Here is a 23,531-nt window from a genome sequence, read left to right on the forward strand (position 1 = left end):
CTTAACGGTAATTTGGCACATATCAAACCATTTTTTATCTTTTTGACACTTTCATTTTTATACAGCCATTAGTAACTGACACTTATAGCCAGGGTCTTACGAATGCAGAATCTCCTGTAAAATCGATTAAATTTGTGTCAACCCCATTAACAGCTAAAGCAATAAAAATTTTTAAATTAGCAACATATCAATTTATAATATGTTTCATGCTGTTTTTATATAACTTTTTTACCCGTATGCTGTGGAAGTGTAGTGTCTCTTTCTTGAGTTCTGCTTACGTCATGTACTACTCGTACTTGTCACTTTATTTTGAGTTCTCATCCAAAATCAAATCGAGTTTAATTTTTAAAAACAACTGTCAGTATGGACTAGAGGAACAGTACACACACAAGATTGGTAGAACTTCCAGCAAAGCTCTCAAGCCAAAGTAACTGAGCAGAACCAAGTAAGCTATATAGAAAGTGGTCGCAGTGGTGCAACGGTAGAGTTGCAGTTCCATCGATCTCCGAGGTTAAGCTGCATTTGGCGCGGTTAGTACTTGGATGGGTGACCGCTTGGTCACCATTCGGGTCTCGCCGTTTCGCCTGTGCTCTTGATTCTCGAAGGTCGATTAATTGTTTCTCTGACGCTTCGTTAACGTGATCATAGGTGTGACTGAGTTGGTCCAGATGTTTATATATGTATATGTATATAAACATTTGGTCATAACTAAGGTGCACCGGTGGCTAATTAGCACTATGCTTGTGTAAAAGAATGCCATGTCTGAGTCTACGGGCGATGATAAAAAAAAAAAAGCTATATAGAAATATATATATACATATATGTGGCGTCTCAGCCACAGCGACCAGTTTCGTGCTCAAGACGAAAGCAGGCCATCGTCCCAAGGAACATCTGTTCCTGCGCACGCGCGAGCCAACTCACACACCCACTGCCGGTGCCCTACAGCTGAGGGAGAAGAGTTGCGCGGCGCTATACATTCTTTCTTCTACTTAGAGCTCTCGACGTGAGCAGAGCGAAAAAGCCCTATTGTACATAACAAGATGAAGTCTTTTGTATTCTTATGATTAAACCTGTCGCGTGTGCTTATTTCCCCTCGTGCTCCTTTTCTTGTGGAACAATACATTCCACAAGTGGTGACCCCTCGAACTGTTTTATTTATCGTGAGTGCAAGTTCGCGATGAAAAGTTGAGCTGAGGCGAGAATAAACTCTTCGCGCACCGACATCTTTTAACGCTCTCCCACTCGCCACGTGGGCAAGACGTCCTCGCCAAAAGGCTACGTCCCGCCGTCGAGAGGCCGGCGCTCGCCAGTGCCAACGTCTCGGGCAGCAGGGCCAGTGAAAAGGGCACGGCCCCGCCCTGGAACCGAACTACGACCACGCGGAAAGCCCAACGTCGTTACACGGGCCGCAACGTCACGTGCCCGCGTGAGTCCCTCTGTGCCCGCCTTGCCGCCATTACAAGAGTTGGGTGGCATCCAACCACGCTCTCCATTAACAACGGAATTTACGTGGCAGGACACGGAAGTGACAGTCGAGCAGACGTCTCCTGTCGATCCACTGCTGCTGGGGTTCCACCTGCAGCCCGTTCCTGCCAACGAGAGCACCGCCTTGCAAGGTTTTAACCTGCTGCCAGTCCCCCACTCCTGGCAAGCGCTAGCACACACCACTCCAACGCGCCCGGCTGATGCGCGTGAACCACGAGACGTGCTGCGAAGCAGGCTTTTCGCTGACCTCTACCCGGACGCGTACGCTGCCGTTGCCCTCGCTGCCACGGCGGCCGACAGGTCAAGCGACTCTCCCGAGTCATCCCCAGACGTACACAGAGACGAAAAGCGCCACGCAGCAACCGTTGCCGTCGACCACGTTCCAGCTAACGACAACATTACACACAGCAACCTGCCCGCGCCCAGCCCAGTCCTTTCAGACTCCCGCGTCAACTCCAGCGCTGGACTCATGACCACCATGGAACTACTTCCGTTTTGGCCTAAACACCCTGCCACATGGTTCACGCAGGCCAAGCTCATCTTCGCGAACAACAACACCACCTCCGAAGATGTGAAGTACGCTCAGGTCGCCAAAGCGTTGGGGCCAAACATCGTCGACGGGCTGTCGGACATCCTCGCAGCACCACCAGCAGAAAACAGGTACGAAGACCTTAAGAAACACGTCCTTGTGAGGTTCTCTGACTCCAAGGACCAACAGCTGCACAAGCTGTTCTCTGGACTGTCACTGGGCAACAAGAAGCCCTCACAGCTGTACCGCGAGATGAAAAGCCTCGCTGGCAACAGCCTCACAGACGACAGCTTGAGGGTCAAGTGGCTGGACCTGCTACCTGCAGAGGCGCAACCTTTCTTGCGCATCTTTAAATCCACATCACTTGACGAACTACTACAGGCCGCAGATTAACTCGTCTGCAACTCTTCGTTCTTGCGAACAAATCACACCTTCGCAGGTGTCTCGCCTGTCTCCTAAGGATACGCCTCGCCTGTCCCGCCACACCAACTGCACAACGAGATACTGCTCCAGGAAATCGCCGCGCTCAAGGCGATGATCACGCAGCTCTCTACAACCAACAAACAACTGCTCGAACTGCTCAAAAACAACAAGGGCAACGGAGGTGCCAGAGGCCGGGACAGGTCGCGCAGCGGAGGACGAAACCAGCCCCCAGGTGCTCACGCCTGGTGCTACTTCCACAGGAAGTTTGGCGTCAACGCCTACTCCTGCAAGAAGCCCTGCACCTTCGTGGTACAAACCACCCAACCAACGGGAAACGCTTAGGGCTGCCTTCGACGCAGACGGCGGAGGTCACCCTTCAAACAGGTGAAACCCGTCTGCTTATCAGGGACAACCACCTCAAGGTCGACTTCCTACTCGACTCCAGATCCGTAGTGTCAATCCTGCCCCGGCCGCCAAATTTCAGCCAGGCCCAACGAGAGGCATTGACCCTGTATGCGGCCAACCACTCGCCCATACACACTTACGGCAGCTGGAAGATCAACCTCAACCTGGGCCTACGTCGAAACTTCCAATGGGAGTTTATCATCGCCAACGTTGCCCAGGCTATCATTGGAGCCGACTTCCTGGCAGAACACGGTCTGCTCCCAGATCTCAAACACAAGCGGCTTATCGACCCGCTCACAGGTTTGGCTGTCCAGGGCATCCTGTGCGACACCAACCTGCACTTGATTGCGACAATCGAACAACTAGGACCAGACGACCCTGACGTTGCCAGCCTCTACTCGTCCTTACTGCACGAATTCGCTGACGTCTTCGCGTGCAGCAGCGCACCAGCGGTTAGCAACCGCCTCCCAGTCCAACATCGGATCATCACCTGCGGCCAACCAGTCTTCGAGCGCCCCCGACGCCTCATCGGTGAGCGACTAGCAGCGGCCAAAGCTGCTATCGCCGAGCTCCAAGACCAAGGAGTCGTCAGGCCGTCCAGCAGCCAGTGGGCTAGTCCACTGCACCTCGTGCCCAAGGCCAACAACTCCTGGCGCGTCACCGGCGACTATCGCCGCCTCAACAGCATAACAGTACCAGACAGGTACCCCCTCCCGATCATTGAGGACATGCTACAAGAGAGCCAAGGTCAGGTTTTTACGGTCATCGACCTACACAAAGCTTTTTACCAGATGCCCATCGCCAGCGGAGACGTAAAGAAGACGGCCGTCACGACCCCCTTCGGCCTCTTCGAGTTCCTCGGCACGTCACTCGGCCTCAGGAACGCCGCGCAAACAATGCAGCGCACGATGGACCAGCTGCTGCGCAAGCTACCCTTCGTTAAGGCCTACATCGACGACATCCTCGTCGCGTCACAGACGCACGAGGAGCACCTTCAGCACCTCCGCCAGCTGTTCACCGTCTTGAAGCAAGAAGGATTCAAGGTAAACCTGACGAAATGCACTTTCGGCAAACCTCAGGTCATCTACTTGGGCTACCAGGTTTTGTCAGAAGGTTGCCGGCCACCAACAGCGAAGGTAGAAGCCATCAAAGTTCTTCCCAAGCCAACCACAGCGTCCGAACTTCGACGGTTCCTGGGAGTAATAAATTACTACCGCAGGTGTGTCCCCCACGCCGCGGAACTGCAGGCGCCTCTCAACGAGCTGCTCAAGGGACTGCCCAAAAAAGCTAAGCTTGAATGGACCACACCAGCATCCCAGGCGTTCGACAAATGCAAGGCCAGCGTCATTGACGCCGCTTGCACAACATTCCTGGCCCCAGACGCCCCCTTGGCGCTCCACACGGACGCCTCGAGCACAGCCATCGGAGCGGCTTTGGAGCAGCTTCAACCGGATGAGTCGTGGCGCCCTCTGGGATTCTTCTCACACAAGCTAGACCCCACGCAGGCCAGGTACAGCACGTACGACAGAGAGCTCCTAGCAATCTACGCCTCTGTCAAGCATTTCGAGAGGATACTAGAGGGCCGCCCATTCACCATCTTCACGGATCACCGGCCCATCACCTTCGCTGCCTTTTAACCAGCAACCAAGGCTTCACCTAGACAAGCGCGTTACCTTGAATATATTCTCAGGTTTAACTCACGCCTGGTCTACGCTAAAGGTGAAGACAATGTCGTGGCTGATGCTCTCTCCCGGCCGCAAGACGACCCCGAGACACCGCTCCCCGAAGCTTCAACACTAGCTGCGAAACCAATCGAAGTAGCGACCACCGACGTCACCCCAACGACTCAGCTGCAGACACCAGTCGCCACCATCGCAATGCCCTCGATCCTCAGCCCAGCCGTCATCGCCCAAGAGCAGGCGCACGATGCAGAGCTCCTCGACCTGCTAGGCAACCCAACGAACAACCTGGTACTCCAACAACTCAACATTGAGGGCCACTGCGTCTATGGAAACATCACGCAAGGCGTGGTGCGGCCGTACCTACCGGCGTCTCTCCGGCGCACAGCCTTCGACGTTGTGCACGCTCTCGCACACCCCAGCGGCAAAGCCATGGCCCGCACCCTGAGTCAGAAATTTGTCTGGCCAGGAGTGCGAAAACGCCTTAGCCTGGGCTAAAACTTGCGAAGCCTGCCAGCGCTCCAAAATTAGTCGCCACAACCGATCAGCGCTAGGCAGATTCACCGAGCCCGACAACCGCCTGGAACATGTCCACATTGACATCATCAAGATGCCTCTCGTCGTAGGCATGCAGTACTGCCTTACGATCATTGATCGGTTTACTCGCTGGCCACAAGCGATCCCGCTGTCCAACATCCAGGCACCCACCATCACCAAAGCCTTTTTCGATCACTGGATCAGTTTCTTCGGAACCCCGCTCCTCATCACCTCAGACCGTGGCGCCCAATTTGAGTCGAGCCTCTTCAAGGAACTGGCCCAGATAATCGGCACAAAGCTGTGCCACACAACCTCGTATCACCCGCAGTCCAATGGCATGGTGGAAAGGTTCCACAGGACCCTCAAAGCAGCCCTGCGCTGCTGCCCGCAGTCTTGGCTAGACTGCCTCCCGACTGTGCTCCTGGGACTCCGCACAGCATACAAAGAGGACCTGCAAGCCTTCCCAGTGGAAATGCTCCTCGGATTCTCACCCAGAATTCCAGGGGAGTTCTTCACTACCGAGGCAGTCCAGGCCAACCAGTCTACGTTCGCGCGGAGCTTGCGACAACTCCTCAGAGCCATCAGACCAGTGCCTGCCTCGAATCACTCAGCCCAGCACCCGTTCTGCTTCAAAGATCTGTCTACCTGCTCGCATGTCTTCAAGCGTGTCGACAGAATCCGAAAGCCGCTGGAACCACCCTACACCGGCCCACATCGCGTTATTCGCCGTCTCGATGAGCGCAACTACGTCCTCGACACCAATGGCAAAGAAGAGGTGGTGTCCACGGACACGCTCAAGCCGGCATACATGGAACAAGCTGACTCCTTCCTCGAGCAGCCCACAGCGCCAAGCACAGCTGCTCAGCCGTCACCGCAACCCCTGCCGCCTGCACCCAACACCGCAGCTCAGCCGGAAGCGCCCAGCGCCGCTGATCAGCCCTCGCCGCAACCGACGTCCACCCCAACTGCCCAAGCCGCCCAGTCTTCAGCAACTCGCCATGTCTCGTTCCCGGCTCTTACGCCGGTCACTGGGGAGGGAGTGGATGTGGCGTCTCAGCCACAGCGACCAGTTTCGTGCTCAAGACGAAAGCAGGCCATCGTCCCAAGGAACATCTTTTCCTGCGCACGCACGAGCCAACTCACACACCCACTGCCGGTGCCCTACAGCTGAGGTAGAAGAGTCGCGCGGCGCTATAAATTCTTTCTTCTACTTAGAGCTCTTGACGTGAGCAGAGCGAAAAAGCCCTATTGTACATAACAAAATAAAGTCTTTTGTATTCTTATGATCAAACCTGTCCCGTGTGCTTATTTCCCCCCGTGCTCCTTTTCTTGTGGAACAATACATCCCACATATACATATATATAAAAAGTTCTTTCTATTGCTAACATACAGTTTTTTGGCCTGTATGATGTTGCAGTATAGCGTTACTTTCGTTTGTTCTGCCTTTCGCATGTACTACTCGTACTCGTCAGTTCATGTTACTCATTTATCTCAATGAAAATCGAGTTAATTTTTTCAGACAATTGTCAAGATAAAATTGATCGACAGTATAAATGCGAGATCAGTTGAGCTTGTGCCAAGCCCGTAAACTTTTTGTGCTGATGTCAAGATGCACATATTTTTGGAAAAGCCTCACCCCATTATTAAAGGTAATACGGATTTGCTGCGTCCTTCAGGAGTAAGCCATACATCGGAAAATATGCGTGTATATTTTGCAAGAATAAAAAAAATAGGGTAATCGAAAAACACCATCGCATGTTTCTGTGCTTCGATCCAAACATTCTACAGCATACAAGTAATAAACCTGTTGCTCTCGGTGAATCTTGGATTACCGATCTATTACTAAATCGAGTCTCGTTTCTCTATTATCACACTTGCTTTAAGATCTACAATTTAATGAATTTAAATGTCGAGTAAATACTCTGAATTCTGTCAAACCTAAAAAATACGGAGTTTGGCATGGAATGCGTAATATGCATAGGACATTCTTCGTAGCTATAACTATATTGCTTTAAAAAGTTTATTAATATTAAAATAATTTAAAGCAAGGAAATTTTGATTTTAAGTGATGTGTACAACCACCACAGAGGAGATTTTTTACAATTACCCTGCTGCTTCTTTCCAACAAGATGTTGTTAATGAGTACGGTGAAACAATAAAATTTTTGAATGTGGTGCAGTACAGTAATACAAAAAATATTTTTAAATCAAAACTAAGCATTGCTGATTTTATATGTAAATCTGCTGTTTAACAAGATGCAAATAAATAAATATTGCAACATTCTGTTTACGAACTAAGGCCATGACCAAGATGAAGATCTACAAAACCAGACAAAATCACATTCAAAAGTATTGTTCAAGATGACAGCGTTATTTCCAAGCTCTAATTTGACATTATGTGCAACCTTGTAGAGGGCCCAGATATAAGAGGAAAAGATTCTATGGATGACCTTATTAAAATAAAATCTATATGTCAGGATCTGATGGACGTTGTGTTGAAAGGCAAGGCCAGATACGACTATCTAAGCACTAAATATAAGGTGTAAGTTTGAATTCATCGACAATCAGTCGAAAAATATTACATATCATAAACATACTAAAACACTGTATCAGATATACTGCAGCAGAGCAATAAGATACTGAAATGATATTTTTCTGTCAGTAAGAGATTAATCTGATTCTCCCCAGTATACAAGTGCAGCTAAACTTAAGTAGTAACGTTGCTTGGGATGGTTATAATTATTCAGTTGAGTCTCTCTCGGGAAAAAAAGTACGTTACAAAGTTGGTATCATTGATAAATTTAAAACCAAGGACCAGAAAATTGTCAATCCTGTGTCAAGAGATGCAAGTTCTCCTTTACCGGTCGCAACTACAAAGCAAGTTTTTTCTAGAAAACAATACAAGTTCGATCTTATTTTGTTGAACATTTATCCCTACCAACAAAAGCCGCAAGTTCTCATAAATCTTATGTCCCTTTTACGAATTTGACACGTACCTGGAAGTGTGTAAGTTAACAAGAAATATTTCTTTTATGAACAATTTTCTCTAGGCTACTTCAATGCCACATATGACCACTACTTGCCGGTGGTCTGGATTTGTCAGCAAAACCTATGACGAGTCACAGTTACAAGTAGTCGACTACTTACCACATGTAGACAAGTCTCCAACCTCAGCAGATGTAGTGTATGGAACGCTTGTCAGGAGCCAAAAAATCACAGCATCTTGTAACCAAAGTCATATTGTGATCACGTATTACCTTGGAACTGCCAGAGTCATAATAAAAATTTGAATAAAAGAAAGTCTACCTATCGGTAATGTATTTGAAAATCTTATTACTTTTCACATACGCATGGCCTATCTTAAAAAACTTGTCAAGTACCTAGACGGCTATGGTATTGTTGAAGTATCGTGTCAATTCGATGTCCTAGCAACTGGCTCCGTTGATGGTTTTTTGGATGGTAAAAACTTTAATCGATGCAAATAACTGCACTACTTGCTATCAGCTAATCTGAAAGCTCTTCAGGTAAAGGAATTCATGCGAAGGCATGAAATGGATCTACCTGATATTTTGGAGGAGTTAACAGTTCATCCTGAGAGTTGCAGAATTAGAACACTAGCTCACTCTTGAATAGTTTCATGCAATCTTACGTTGAATACGTAGAGTAAACACGGAATGTCTCGTATAGAAAAACAGCACAGCTTTACATGCAATACGCACTTTTCATTAAAAGCTACTTATATTTTTCATGAGATACGCGTTGCAGCAATTCTTATTTGTACTTTTGTGCTTTTTTTTATACGTGTAACTTTTCTCTTTATTGTGAATCAACCAATTTATGCTAAATATTTTCTACTGTATTTGCATAATAACATGAACTTACAAGCAAGTAATCCACCTTCATACAGTGAATTTGTAAAGAGAGCTTTTGGTATGAGGTAAACAAATAGCGCGTGTTCCAGGACACCCTTGAACCTCTCACTGAGTAAACAATAAATAATAACCTAGAAAATTTGTTAATAGGTGTCAGTCAATTAAAAATTCTATCATATCAAGGCAGTGCTGAGCAGTAAGCCACGTATTACTACAAACTAAAGTTATTCTGGCATTCCAAGGGGAACTCTTAATTTTTGAGAGCAACGATACGTTGAAGGAACTGCAACACCACAGAATCATCAAAGATTTGTCATCATTAACAGCTATTACACAGTGCATTAAAAGCAACATGAATCCATTAGAATAAATTTTGTATATAACAACGTCACGGGCTGGTCAGCCTCTGTTGAAACTGCACAATTTCTTTTTAGCGGTCGTACCCAAATCCGTGAATAATTTTTCAGAATTTTTTATTTCCCTTCCCCGTGTCAACTTTGTGTCAATTAAAATTAATCCTTTCCCCCTTCTAAAAGCTACGTTGACTTACTTTTTTTCTATATTTTCAAAAGAAAATTTAAGGTCATAAAATCTATTAATTAATAAATGTTAAGTATTGAAATATTATAAGTTCATATTATCTTAAAACGACAATTAGTTTGAACGAAGTGTAACAGTAAACGAAGCAACATTAGTCATAATAAGTATTGATATAAAAATAAATAATAAGCTTATAAATTAGTTTAAAAGCATCTTCAATATCTTCATCAAACGGCACTTCTTCAGCTTTACCCAAGTTCTTATGTCCCTGATAATACGTATAGGAGCTGCTTTTAATTCCTTGAAAATCTTTTGAGGATCTCTGGTCACGGACTCTACATCGATCTACTATTCGTTATTATTTATTGTCTAGAAAATACACACAAAAATTTTCCTGGGCGTTTAAAAAGAATCTGTAAAGAATACACTTGTGATACATCTTTTTCATTTCCTTGCCAATTAACACGTATTTCTTTATTTGTAAATATTTAATTTCTTATTTTAACATACTTTAGTTTTAATTAGAATCTGAAAATAAATGCACAGATTTTTACGTATGATGATCAAACGAATTCTTCGAAGTAAAATGAAATCCTCTAATGAAACATTCTCTTTTATTTACTTTTTTTTCTAACTAAGGGCAGTAAAAGTCGTACGAAATCTCTTGGTGTTAAGGGTACTTTGGACGCAGCCCTACAGGTTGTCGTGATAAAAATGATGAATACTTCTAAGATCACTTATACGCTGGACAAGGAATGTTGTCAGGCTGTTGACTTAGAGTAAATAGCACAGGGAGAGGTCTTTGATAGATTATTTTTTTCAATTTGCTTCTATATGAAGAGCAACAGGTCAAGTCGTTGCATTCAAAAATCCACATACATTAAAAAGAATAAATGAATAACAATTAGAAGTAAAAAAATTGTATCGTTTCATATACTGAATGTTGTATATTTTTCAAATTTCACCTGTAAATAATGTTGGCTTTCACGCACATGGTTTGAGTACCAAGGATCTTTTACTAACTCAGCTTAAGAAACTTTTTTTTCAACGAGTATAAATTCTGCTACTAAGTTATGTCTGTCAACTTTTAATTCAGACTCAATTCCGGCAAGAGTTTGTCCAGCAGATTGAACAATTTTTTTTAAAGTTCAAGTCTATGGTGCTATAGAAGTACTTTTTTTTGTTTCTGTCTAGATGACTAGCATATGTCTCATGTGGCAGAGCAAGAGAAAAAAGTACTTTGCTTCATGGTGATATACTTCTCTCAACATAATTGAAAGCTGATCTACCAGGAGCGTTTGTAAATATAAAAATTGCATCCAAATCCCGTTTTACAAAAAAGGTAATTACATTAGCTCTAACTTCATCATAGCGTGGATTCTCGTCTGGACCTCCGTCAACTAATACCATCAATACTGTCTTAAGTTTTCTACCATTAGGTTTCACTAATGGTTTCAGATCATCTAGCCTAACGAGATTTTTCTAACCGTTTTCATGGGTAGCAACTTTCGAACTGCTATCTTCTTTACTTTCTATGGCTATGTATGTGGGTCCAGAGTATGTCATGGCTTCCTTCCTACCCATGTCGTTTTCTCTAAGAATAATTCCAGCATATACTGTTGGCATTACTTTGTGATAGTTGCTTGTTTTCCAGCAGTTATCTCCAATGGCACTTTTGCTTTATCATCTTGTGAGATAACCCACATCTTCAAAAAGTGGTAAACAGTGAGGAAAAAAGAAAGAAAAAATTGTTTACAAAAGAAATTCAAAAATTTATAATGTTTAACTATTTTATTTATTAAATAAATTGACTTCTTTTTAACTCTTATCTACATACACTAGCCATACGTTAACTGGAGAGCTGTGAAATTCAAATGCTATTAATTTAATATAACTTTGAAACACAAGTAAAAACTCTTACTACAATTAACGATGCAACAATAGCAACTACATCTCAACCATTTTCACTGCGGCGTTTATTAACAGCATCTCCCGACCGAAGAGTGATGTCACGAATAGCTTCTAATATTGGGATCGGCAACCTAGCGGTCGTGCCATCTGTTGGTGAGTTCGCAAGCAGTGAGAGTAGGCTTTTTGGAAAGCTTAAAACTCAATCAGTGCTCCCAAGTGTCACTAATTTTTGTTTTATCAAGATTAATTAATTGTTGTAAAGGTGTGCGTAACAGGTAGGTAAATTAATAGTCTGTGAACAGCACTGTAACATTGTTGACGAAGTAACTGACTTGCCAATTTTTATTTCTCTTAAATTTTGTAATGTTTACATTCGTGTCTATGCACTCAATAGCGAGTGTGTAATAAATTTTGAAAAAATACATATATTTTCAAGTAAACAAAAATGTATTTAACAATCTACGAAATATGCAATTTTTGCAGAATTAAAAATGAGCCTATAAAAATTGTTGGAGGAATCAATGAGAGAGGTCAAATTTTTCATAACGTGTACTTCTAAGGCTGGAAAATGCAAGCATATTCTGACAGCTTTGTTATTTTGCAACAGAGAAGTAAATTAAATTTAATTGTTTTATTAAATCTATTGATAAAAATACTAAGATTTTTTATTTATAAATAGAAACAATATTAATAAAAGTAGTAAGATCTTTTATTTATGAATAAAAATAATATTAATATATGTAATAAAACAATTAAATGTAATTTACTTCTCTGTTGCAAAATAACAAAGCTGTTAGAATATGCTTGCATTTTCCAGCCTTAGAAGTACACGTTATGAAAAATTTGACCTCTCTCATTGATTTCTCCAACAATTTTTATAGGCTCATTTTTAATATTGCAAAACTTGCATATTTCGTAGATTGTTTAATACATTTTTGTTCACTTAATAATATATGTATTTTTTAAAAATTTATCACACACTTGCTATTAAGTGCATAGACACGAATGTAAACATTATAAAATTTAAGAGAAACAAAAATTGGCAAGTCAGTTACTTCGTCAACAATGTTACAGTGCTGTTTACAGACTATTAATTTACCTACCTGTTACATAAATCTTCACAACAATTTATTAATCTTGATAAAAAATAAACTAGTTACACTTGGGAGCACTGATTGAGTTTTGAGCTTGCCAAAAAGCCTTCTCTCACTGCTTGTGAAGTCACCAACAGATGGCGTTACCGCTAGGTTGCCGATCCCAATACCTTCTTGCTTAGTTCTTTCTGGAGCAAGCCCTAATTTATCCCTAACTATTAAACATTTTGCAGTTTTGAAATTTTGCCTTTTAGAATCTTTTAACTCTTCACATCGTTTTTTGCAGTAGATTCTTTGAAAATCCTCCCTTGACTCTTTTTGTTTTAACTTTTTTTTTTAAGTGTGAAACTTATTTTGAAAAATGGAAATTCCTTTACAGTCATTGGTTAATCAAACGTTTTTTTTTTAGTAATAAGAGACAATTTAATTCGCTCTGAAAAACAACTATACTTTTTTTAATAGGTCTTGTCATGGCTCATAACATTTCCGAGTGGGTTGAATACAAGTCGATAATAATGAAACTTTTTCTATATTTTTTTTTGTGAGGTCTGTATTATTCTTACACAATTAGAAATAAAAATATAATACATGCTGTTAAAGGATTTTAAAAGATTATATTACTTCACTATTTTACTAAAAGTTGACAAAATTTATTCAAAACATTAAAAGTTTTGAATAAAAAGCTAAAAAAGTTGCATTTTTCGTAGCACCAAATAATTCTTGCAACTTTTGTTAGATTGAAGTCTTATGTATCTACTAATATAGTTTTCTTAAAAGTTATATTGAATTTAGAAGTAACTAGAATTGCATCGAAAATATTAACTGAATTTATAATTAAAAAATAACTGAAATCCATACAGTACTACTACTTTTTACTCCAGGGTAATTTGCTACCACAGAAACTTGCGTATTTTAAGCATCTCTACGTTTTTTGTTAGCATTGGTTAATACTTTTTCATTACAATAACAGAAAAGAAAAAGAAGTTGAAAATTTTCATAAGAATCAATATCATACATTCATGAAAAAATAGTATTAGTACTACTTCTGAAAGTACAGGTTGGGTGCTCTTTTACATCACTAACAATGGCTGTAAGAATATGATATATCTATATACTAATTTCCTGAATGAAAACTATGCGCTGCTTCGAAGCCCGGACAAATATTAGGCCTTTTTTTCAAGTTCGGACGAAAACTATGCCTTTTACCGTAGTCCAAATGAATATGTTCTTTTGGTATCTTGGATTAAGACTATGCATTTGCTATAAATTTTTCGGAATGCAAACGTAAACTATACTCTGTTGCCTAGTATGAAAAAAATTGTACCTTTTTTTTCTAGTTCAAATACAGATTATTACATTTTGAGTCAGATTGAAGATGTCGACTTTTTTTGGAGTCTGGATGAAAGAGAATTTTTAAAATCTCACCTTATATTTGTGTTTATTATTAGATATATAGTCAAATATAATTATGCAGTGAATATTGTCTACAATTATTGTAATGTACACTTTACGGAATTTTTAAAAAAGCTCATTATCTTTTATTTCAAACACTTACTAAAACTCTACAATAGTCAAGCCACTAGACCTGCTAAGAAAAACGATAACGTGTTGTTTTTTATTAAAGGCGTCAGTAGGTTCACGTGTATGTGTATCTCAATGTAAAGATACAACTAGTAATACAGACACTTAGACACAAGTATAGTAGGACCTTAAAACTTTTTTTTTTCAGAGGAAGTACACCACAAGAGGGTTTAGTAAATAAAACTTCGAATTGTTTAATAAGTTTTTGTCCAGATAAGAAGAAAAATAGTTTCAATGCAGATACCAAAAAAAATGGCATAGGCTCCTCCCGGACTTAAAAAAAGGTCATAGTTTTCGAGTAGAACCAAAAAAAAAAAAACTCTTTTTGTCTGAACTGGAAAAAAGGGCATAGTTTTCGTCCGAACTCCAAAAAAACACATAGTCTTGGTCGGGACTGGAAAAAAAGGGCATAGGCTTTGTCTGGGACTAAAAAAGGGCAAAGTTTTCTTCCAGATTAGAAAAAAAACATAGTCGTTGCCCAAGATGTTAGAAGAGCATAGTTTTTGTCTAGGATCAATCAGGGCATAGTCTTTGTCTGGAGCGTCGAAATGGTGTTACATATCTTGAAGCCAACTCGTCAAATGAAAAGATCTAAAAACAAAAATTTTGAGAATGTATCAAACGTTTACCAAGAAATTTTCTGCTACCAAAAAACTGTTACAAAAAAACAGAGAATTTTAGAGTATTGTAGTATTGTATATATACATACTTAAATATCCATAGGATAATAAAAGCATTTTATAAACATAAATTTCCATTTTGCATAAGAAAAACAGCCAACTTACCTTTGCGAAATTAATTAATAGACTAACTTATTTTCGAGTTCCTTCTTTATTCAAATGATAATTTTTTTGTCTGCAGCTTTATTCAAAACACTTTAATATGCAGCCTTCAACTTTCTCCAGATTTCATTACACTGTCTTTGTTCTTTTTGTTTTTTTTTTTGCCATTTTGCGAGTGTAACATTGACTTGCAGCATATAAACATTTGTAAACTTTAAACATGTGTTAACTTTTATCCACTTAACTATTATCATAAGCTTGGAGTTCTACACTGTTTTACAACGAAATACAAATTTAAGACCGAAAACATGACTCAATTGAATTAAAAAAAAATTGAATGTAAGATTTATCAACGATAACTAAGATTTAAATTAAAATTACCAAAAATGAGACGATACACAGATTTTGAGCAGCCCTTAACTCTAGTTGGTTTGAATACACACGTATAGCATAAAGAAACAACAGCCTCTGATTGTAATACGCATTTGCAGGCTTTACATGTAAATTACGGAAGGTGATTCAGTGTTTGATACCCTCTTTTTGAAATTTGCTACAAAGGTTAATGAACTTCATCTAGTGATTCAACATCCTCTTTTCTATTCAGTGTATTGCATCCATGTAGGTACGTATGGGTATCTTTTGAAATTCTAAATTTTACCATCTTAGCAGCGTTAGGTAAAAGTGTATTTAGCAATATTGTCGAAGAATGACTTTGATCAACGAAAATCATTGTGAGATTTCAAAACAAGTGACTTCAATTAAACTAAAAAATTTTTTTAAGTCAACTATTAGGTAAAAATAATTTAGAAGCTTATATTTTTAAATAAAAGAAAGTGCTTTGTCACTCGTAAAATTATTGCCTGGCCCCTCTCCTATAGGGTTAACATCCGTATGATTCAGCCAAACCTCTCCTCTCCTAAAACTGTCCACAGCTTTTGGGTACAACCCCTTACCGCTAATGGAGTAGGAGAGGCTCGCAAAAAAACGTTTATTGCAAAAAGGTACGTCAATCTAACGCAGTACAAAAAAGCAATAAGTCGAACCAAAATTTTTAATTTAACTGCTGAGTGCATGAAGAAATCGATAAAAGAAGGTTCAAAAGCTGTTACCCTGAAATAAATATTTTTGACCACCTGTTGGCTGTAGTGTTGCAACAGAAAATAACCATGTACCTCTGCCTATCATATACATTATCTCCAGTTCCTCTTACTCTGTCTAATGTTGGGGGCGCAACGTTGAAAATAAACAAATCTGTTCTAACGAGAAAACTGTGAGACTTCACTGATTTGTGTATAACACTGTTGACGTTAAAATTATTGAGAGTTTTTATTTTTTCCACCATATGAGTGTTTTGCCGTCTTAATTCGAGAAATTTGCTAAAGCAATTGTGTAGCACTGAAACATCAGAAATACCTATAATTTTTCGATAAATACTTTGATTGTTGGATAAAAAATGGGGAGCAAAAAAAAATTAATGATATGTTCCACATAAAAGAAGAGGGACTTCTCTAAATATACCTACAGAATTTTTTAAAAAATTGAGAGACATGAAGTTTGAAGAAGCACTCGTAGAGTTCTTAGTAGATAAGTTTGCTTGTAAAACTTTGTTACCCATCGTCGGAAAAAAACGCTTTTTGTTAGAAAAGATAAGCGTTATTACTTTTATTTTGTGGTTGACAACAATATTGTCAGAAAAAACAGCGTTAGAGTGCTACCTCAAGAAAGCTGACACTAGGTTTGTGTATTACTTAAGCAGGTTGAAGGAGTATAGCACTGTAAATGTAAAAGCATCTGATGCCGATATCTTGGTCTTAACTCTTGGGAACCTACACCCTTTGCACCATGCTAACACAGAAATTATATACCGTGCCCTAGAAAATTTTGACGTCACAATTAAAATATACATCCGTACATGCTATGTTAAAAATCTCTGTGCAGTGTACTTTCTTCGTAGCTAAAGGTAGTTCCTATGGTTAAGAAAATGATTCATAATTGTTCTGAAAATTAAATGACTCGTTCTTTATGCCCAGAGTAGCACTTTTTTTAGTTTTTCGACCGTCCAAATTTGTAAGTATAATGGATAAAAATTAGAGATAATAACATAGGCTGTCAAGTACATACCGTAAAAGCTAATCTTTGTCACTAAATAACTTTAATACGTGATTCACCATACTTACGAGACTTGGCATGTGTAGAGAGAAAAAGAGAGAGAGTTATAACAAACACGGTGAGAAAAAATTGAATATTCACTGAATGTTTGTCATGGATATTAACTTTGATTAACACAAAGTTATGTTCTGCATTCACATTCGTTTAATGTGGTAATTTCTCAACTCTCAAGCGCAGCGAGCATGCGTCAATCAGCTGACCCAGCTTGAAGGTTAACCTAGCAGTCACCTCTGCTAGCTAAGTGCGACGTTGTCACGTTTACGTTGCGTATTCTCTGTCGTCTTTCTCTCTCTAGCCATAGGAACAACCTTGAAGCAGAGAGTATTAGATATGTGCGGTTGATTGCACACTATCACTTTAGCTTCTGGACATTACACAGAGTATACTTATCATTTCATAAGCACGCATACAACTATATAAAAAATTTTATGATATGCGCATGTGCCAAACAAGCACTTACACTAAAAAAATATATGTTTGAATAGATAATTTTTTTTTGTTATACACACATATTAAGAAAAAAAAAATTGTTTTCTCTATTATCCATAATTAATCATGTGTAGCACGTCAAATGCATGATTATTAATATTATTTATATGTTTGTGTCTAATTATTTTCTTATGACTTGTGTCTTTTAAGTTGCATATCAAGGACCTAATAAAATATTTTTCTAAAATAAATAAGCAAAATAAAGTAAAATATAATGATTAATATTTTCCTCGAATGTGATCAAGTCTAACTAGAGAAAGAAAAAAAAAAAGATAAAATACAGTATAAAAATGAATGAAAAGGAAAAAAACACGCACAAAGATAATTATTAAACGGTAAAAAATAGTCAACAAAAACGATCATCTAGCTGAGGCCGATGTAACAGTCACTGAAGCGCTTATGGAGTCTTAACACCATTTTTTTGTTTTAACATGCAATTAAATCAATTTGTATATTAAATGAAAGAAATGTTGCGCTCAAGAACTTCATTCAAGATAAAAGGGACAGGAAAAGTTGGATCAGAGATGATTAACAAGAATTATATCAGAGAGCAGTATTGCAAAATCTGCGAGGTGCCGCACATATAAACGTAAACGGCCGAGACTTGAAGAATCTCGAGCCATCTATATGACATTGAAAAAAAAGATAGGCAACATGAAAAACCGTTGCTTATTATCAATCTCAGCTGCAGCAAGTGTATCAATGACAAGGCCAATCAGTGGGTGAATATTACGATTATGTAAACCTACTACTAAGTGGTGCTAAAAAGGCTTTCATGCAAGATAAGGGCAATGCGTAATATACGCATATGATGATGCCAATAAGAGATATGGTGATAGACGTGTTTGTAAAAGGACTAGCACCTACAATAAGCTAGCAGTTAGTTGCAAAAAAACCTGTTTTCTTAGCCGATGCCTTTGAGTATGCATTGAGATTGGAGAGCCAAATGAGAGCGGGTATAATCATGGAAACACTACACCAATGACTATCTCGCAGTGATTTTAAAAATAAATTTAATATCTTACATCAACAGCAGAATAGGTATCGTGACCAGCCATTGTCATTGCATTAAATAGGACAAGTTAATAAGCACCAAATCAATAATCAGAATCAACATCCTAATAGGCAATTGAATAATAATCTAAACTTTCGAGGAAACCTTGGGAACAATAAAAAAGTCGATATTATGAAAATCAACAAAATAATGATAACTGTTAGCAAAACAACTTTAACCAATACAACAACGAAAATCCTAATAGTTATTATGTACAACAATGTCCAAATTTTCATTCTAGAAATAAGCAATTCGGTCATTCAAGCCGGACAAATAAGTATAATGGTTACTCCTAAAATAACACTTGTATGAGTTACAACAATCACAACCAACAAAGTTTTATTTATGATTCTTAGAGGCCAAATTTTTAGAATTATTAACAGCCAAAATACACAACGTACGGAAATGAGCCCCAGCGTTTAAATCAGAACCAAACACCAAGTACTACGGCTCAGGCGATGAACTATTTAGCAGAATCCAAGCCATCCAAATTGGTACGTACCAGTGACTTGGTGTAGACGATAACCCTACAAGCATAAAATTTTCAGTCGCAGAAAAAAAATTGTTTTATCACACTCATGCTTGATAATGGCACCACTACAAACCTGGTAGAATAGGACCAGTTGCTTTCATATTCACGCGTAAAAACTAGTTAAATTATTAATCGTACCAGAATTATACCTCATCCAGTTTTTACTGAAGAAAAAACGTATACAACTTTACAAGAAGAATCTACAATGTTTGATGTGAATCTTAACGATTTTCCCATCAAAAATGTCGGTTGATTAGGTCAAAACCAAAACTTTTGTAAAAAACAACGAGCCACATTGTTATATTATCATGATGCTATAGTATTAAGTGATGATATAATAAAGCCCATTCCTTTTCTGAGACCTCTTAAAGAAATACAGTGATTGAAGAGGGTTAAAAAAAATAACATAAAGCAACAAAACTTAAGAGACAAGCGCAGAATATAAAAGATTGATTTTATCAGAGAGGGGTGATAATTTGATGAAGCCCACTGACAATAAAACTGATAAAAATAGCATTTACCGTGAAAATAATAAATTAGATGACCAAGATACACTCCAACCCCTTGCAGTTAATCGTAGTAAAAATATATCTAGTGTGAAGCAATGATGCTTTAATAAGAAACAAAAAAAACACTAGTAAGTTAACTAAATATACGATTAAAGCTTAGTATTAAAGAACAGTAAAAAATGATAAAGGTCAATATAACATAAGCGTGATAAGCACTAATGGGGATATTGTTATGATTGAAATAGATCTAAAAAGAATTTTACCCTTCGAATACATTGCACGTAAATTTGACCCTAATACTAGTAGCTCTTCCCCGCTTCTCGAGTGTGGTCCTTAATTAATAGTTTAATATTTTAATTCAAGTTATAATAATTTTTTGGTAAGCTCATTGTAATTCATTGTAAAACTTAATATGAAAAACAAGTATACAAGATACTTTGGAATATTTCATTAACTACAACCAAATAAAATAATAATATTAAACGAAGCGGTTCTGAAAAATCATATTAAATGTAACCTGAAAAGAGAAAAGGTACGTTGGCATATATATTTTACAACGCCTAACAAATTTTTTTTTCTCTCTTTAATAAACAAATGAATAGTTAGACAATCTGCTAGTATCACAACCCGTCTGAAAGTGTGGAACCCAAATCCACAAACATCCAGCTTATACCAGATAATGAAGATGAATAGTAACGATAAATCATTCAACAATAACTGTAGCAGAGCGTAATTTTTTAAAAATAACTAATCGTTATCATTTAACTTTATCATCCAGTAAAAATAAATGTTTGTGGATTTTGGTTACACACTTCCTGATGGGCTACAAAACAAGCAGACTGGCCAACTATTCATATGTCTATTGAAGAAAAAAATAGAGTATTAGGCTGTGTAGAGAACATGTGTCAACATACCTTTACTTTTTGCAGATTAGTTAAAATATGATTCTTTAATATGATTACTTTTTATAATATAAGTTTTATTTGGCTTTAACTAATAAAATATCATGCACTATCTTGAATACTTGCGTTTTTAATTTTGTTTTAAAGTGAATTACTATGAGTTTACCAGACAATTACTACAACATACATTTAAATATTGCATTATTAATTAAGGACCACACTTAATAAGCGGTGTAAAGCTACTAACTAGAATGCCGCGTGAACAAAGGTGCTTTGCACAAGGCTTTAGCTAAATCTTTTTTGTCTTACATGCTATGGGGGTGGCTCTTGGTGACTTTACATAAAAAGGATGGTTTGATTTTTTTTTTTCATTTTCCACCTTTGTTGTTTGTCGTTTTTTCCCTGATGTGATCTTATTTGCGTTACCTTTTAACGTTGGCTCGCCTGAACGTTTCAAATAAGTGTTATGCTCTGTCCTACAACAGAGATCAAGGTGCTATTAATATTTGACGAGGCTGACATTTTTAATGCAAATATTGTATTTTATTTTTATTTTAATTGAGATATAACACAATACAGCACGTGATTGTAAATCACACTTGTAACCATGATTTCCAAATCGCATGTGTATTGTTTTGCCTTATTCTTGGTTTTGTGTCCATTCAATCGACAATACCAGACTTTATGATTTTAAAATTCGTAATACGCCCTGATGCCCGCTTATCTGGCGCAGAAGGTTCCGTTATCAAGAAGGTGTACCTTCCAGGAAGAGGCCCTCCCATTGCACTACGGTTGGGTTGACCCCTGCGAATATTCCTAATGTGGATATCTCGAGCGTATTATTTTAGGTATTTTGAGTCAATACGTGGTAAATGTTATGTATAAGTCCTTCCCATCATCTCTTATGACTTAGAGTTTTATATAACTAATATCATTGAGTAAGCCAAAAGTCATGAGATATTTGATTTACTCGTCAGTCATAATTACGACTGGCACTTTTAATATAAGGCTTGGTGGTAGTTTACTAGTCCAGCTGCTTAAAGTGTCCACTACTAGTAAAATGTTTGTTGTAGTTGTGATTGTCATTGTTTTAGTGATAGTATAAGGCTCCTTTTGCTAAGTTGTAATGCAATAAGCAACTATCTTTTGCACTGCCTCAAATTTATATTCTGAACTATATTCAGTATGAATAGGTACAATGTTTTTTCTATCTCCAGGTTTGTTGAAAAAATAAGTGTCTTGTAAACTGTGCGGCTATTCGGAGTACTTTGTTAGGTATTAAGCATTATAAGGTTTTTTCTATTAGGACAAAAATTTCCTTATCCGTACGATTTACTTGTACAACGTAAAAAATAGATGCTTCTTTATCTTTATTACATGCTTTAATAACGATTTTTTAATCTTATCTTGACTGTCATGGTCTAGATGCAGGTGGCTGTCACCTACTTGACGTATGTTTTGTCCTAGTCATATTGCTAAATCTTTTATTCGGAAACGCTTCAGGAGATTTTAATATTAGCATTTTTTTTTTTATAATATCAACCAGTATCAATTAGGGATGTGTTACCAATTATAAAGCTGCATCGGTAGCCACTGATAGTGTAAGTATATGGCCTCGTAGCATGTGTATGGAACAACATATGGCTGCTCTTGTCATGCTTAAATTGTGCCGTATTAATGTAGCAACTGTCTTAGTTCTAGTTTGTTTATAAGGATATTGATTAAAGGGTTTATAGAACGTCCACTGGCCATGGTATCCATGATCTTGGCCGTTTTATGTAATCTGTAAGTGTAAGTATAGTGAGTGTTATAAGAATTATAAATTGATCCTTTGTATGTATAAGTACTGTTGTGGTGTATTTCGTGCTGTTAACAATGGTAGTGATTGGTAGATTATACATGGAATGTAACTATGAAAATAAAATTATATTTACGGAATGGATAAATAACGGTCAGGAAATACATGGATAGATACAATTATTCCTTATTATGCTATGTCAAAATATTTGCACATTAATGATACAACGAAATATATAATCGTACTAGATATTAAGGTTTCAAAATAGATATAAGAATAGTTCTACAATGTAGTAACATGCAACTGTAATGAAAAAATATGTATTTTCATTACTAAGCAGCAAGGTTTGATTTGTTTTTTTTCCATTTTTTTTTCTTTTGTTAAAATTAGGCAATAAAAAATATCAAACTAGATGATTAGGAAAGAAAATTAAACCTTAATAATTAACTAAGTATAACTTTGCTCATTGGTTTAATAAAGCTATAAATAAATATCTCAAAACAAAATTCTGCATTTTCTAGAACTAGGATGTATCTAGTTTAATAGTAGGTTCAAATTATAAAGTTCATTTCCTCCTACTGTTGGTTATATCTCGTAAATGGATGATTTCGGCTATGGTTGGCTATATTCCTGAAGTTTGTGTACATTATTGTCTTCTGCATGTTACAACATGTCTTCAATATGTCATTAACTTAACTTGTTGTTGACATAAAGAATGAGTCAATTTTTTGTTCAGTTTGTTTTGAACTTCTTTTAGTTGGTTAGGCGTAACTCATGCGATACTTGGGTTTATTGTTTTGCAACGCTAGAATAGCACTTTTGGGATCCAAGTATTGAACATATCCTTCGGAAAACTTTTCCCGCCAATTTATGACGGTATAACAATATTCTAGGGTATTTATTTGAGAAAAGCGGCTGAAGAAATCTCTTTTCCCTTCCGATTCTTTTCATCCCACGGTAAAAGATGCATAAGTCTTTTTGGATTGATGTAAGGTATATCATTATTGCTCTTAGCTGATGTTGGTTCAGAAATTTTTCGGGCTTGAGAAATAGTTGGTTTTATCTTTAAAGTAAAAAATATCTGACCTTTCTTTTCCATTTTAAGTGTTTCATAAGATTTTTTATTCAATGAATTACTTGTGTGAATGTCAGTCGTAGCTCGATATTTATAAGTACGTAAATTTGGCAGTATGTGCATTTTCTGAATGTTCTCTTTATTCTCCAATTGTTTAATAACTTT

The 23,531-nt window shown here is 38.3% G+C and overlaps 2 protein-coding genes and 1 pseudogene across 2 annotated transcripts in view; 2 read left to right on the plus strand and 1 right to left on the minus strand.

Annotated features, from left to right (window-relative positions):
* Positions 1–23,531, minus strand: part of LOC106643507 (troponin C-like) — a 314,737-nt gene that overhangs the window by 245,308 nt on the left and 45,898 nt on the right. The gene's annotated exons all lie outside the window — the stretch shown is intronic.
* Positions 1,178–5,019, plus strand: LOC149373735 (uncharacterized). Its single transcript, XM_089595782.1, has 4 exons — positions 1,178–1,184; positions 1,275–2,355; positions 2,454–4,454; positions 4,533–5,019. Exons 1-4 carry the CDS (start codon positions 1,178–1,180, stop codon positions 5,017–5,019), a joined length of 3,576 nt encoding a protein of 1,191 aa, XP_089451908.1.
* Positions 21,210–21,356, plus strand: LOC149373736 (U1 spliceosomal RNA; annotated as a pseudogene).

This window comes from Copidosoma floridanum, unplaced genomic scaffold (assembly GCF_036245765.1).
Source record: "Copidosoma floridanum isolate Cflo_tuat_1 unplaced genomic scaffold, Cflo_Japanese_pri ptg000028l, whole genome shotgun sequence".
Classification (NCBI taxonomy): Eukaryota; Metazoa; Arthropoda; class Insecta; order Hymenoptera; family Encyrtidae; genus Copidosoma; species Copidosoma floridanum.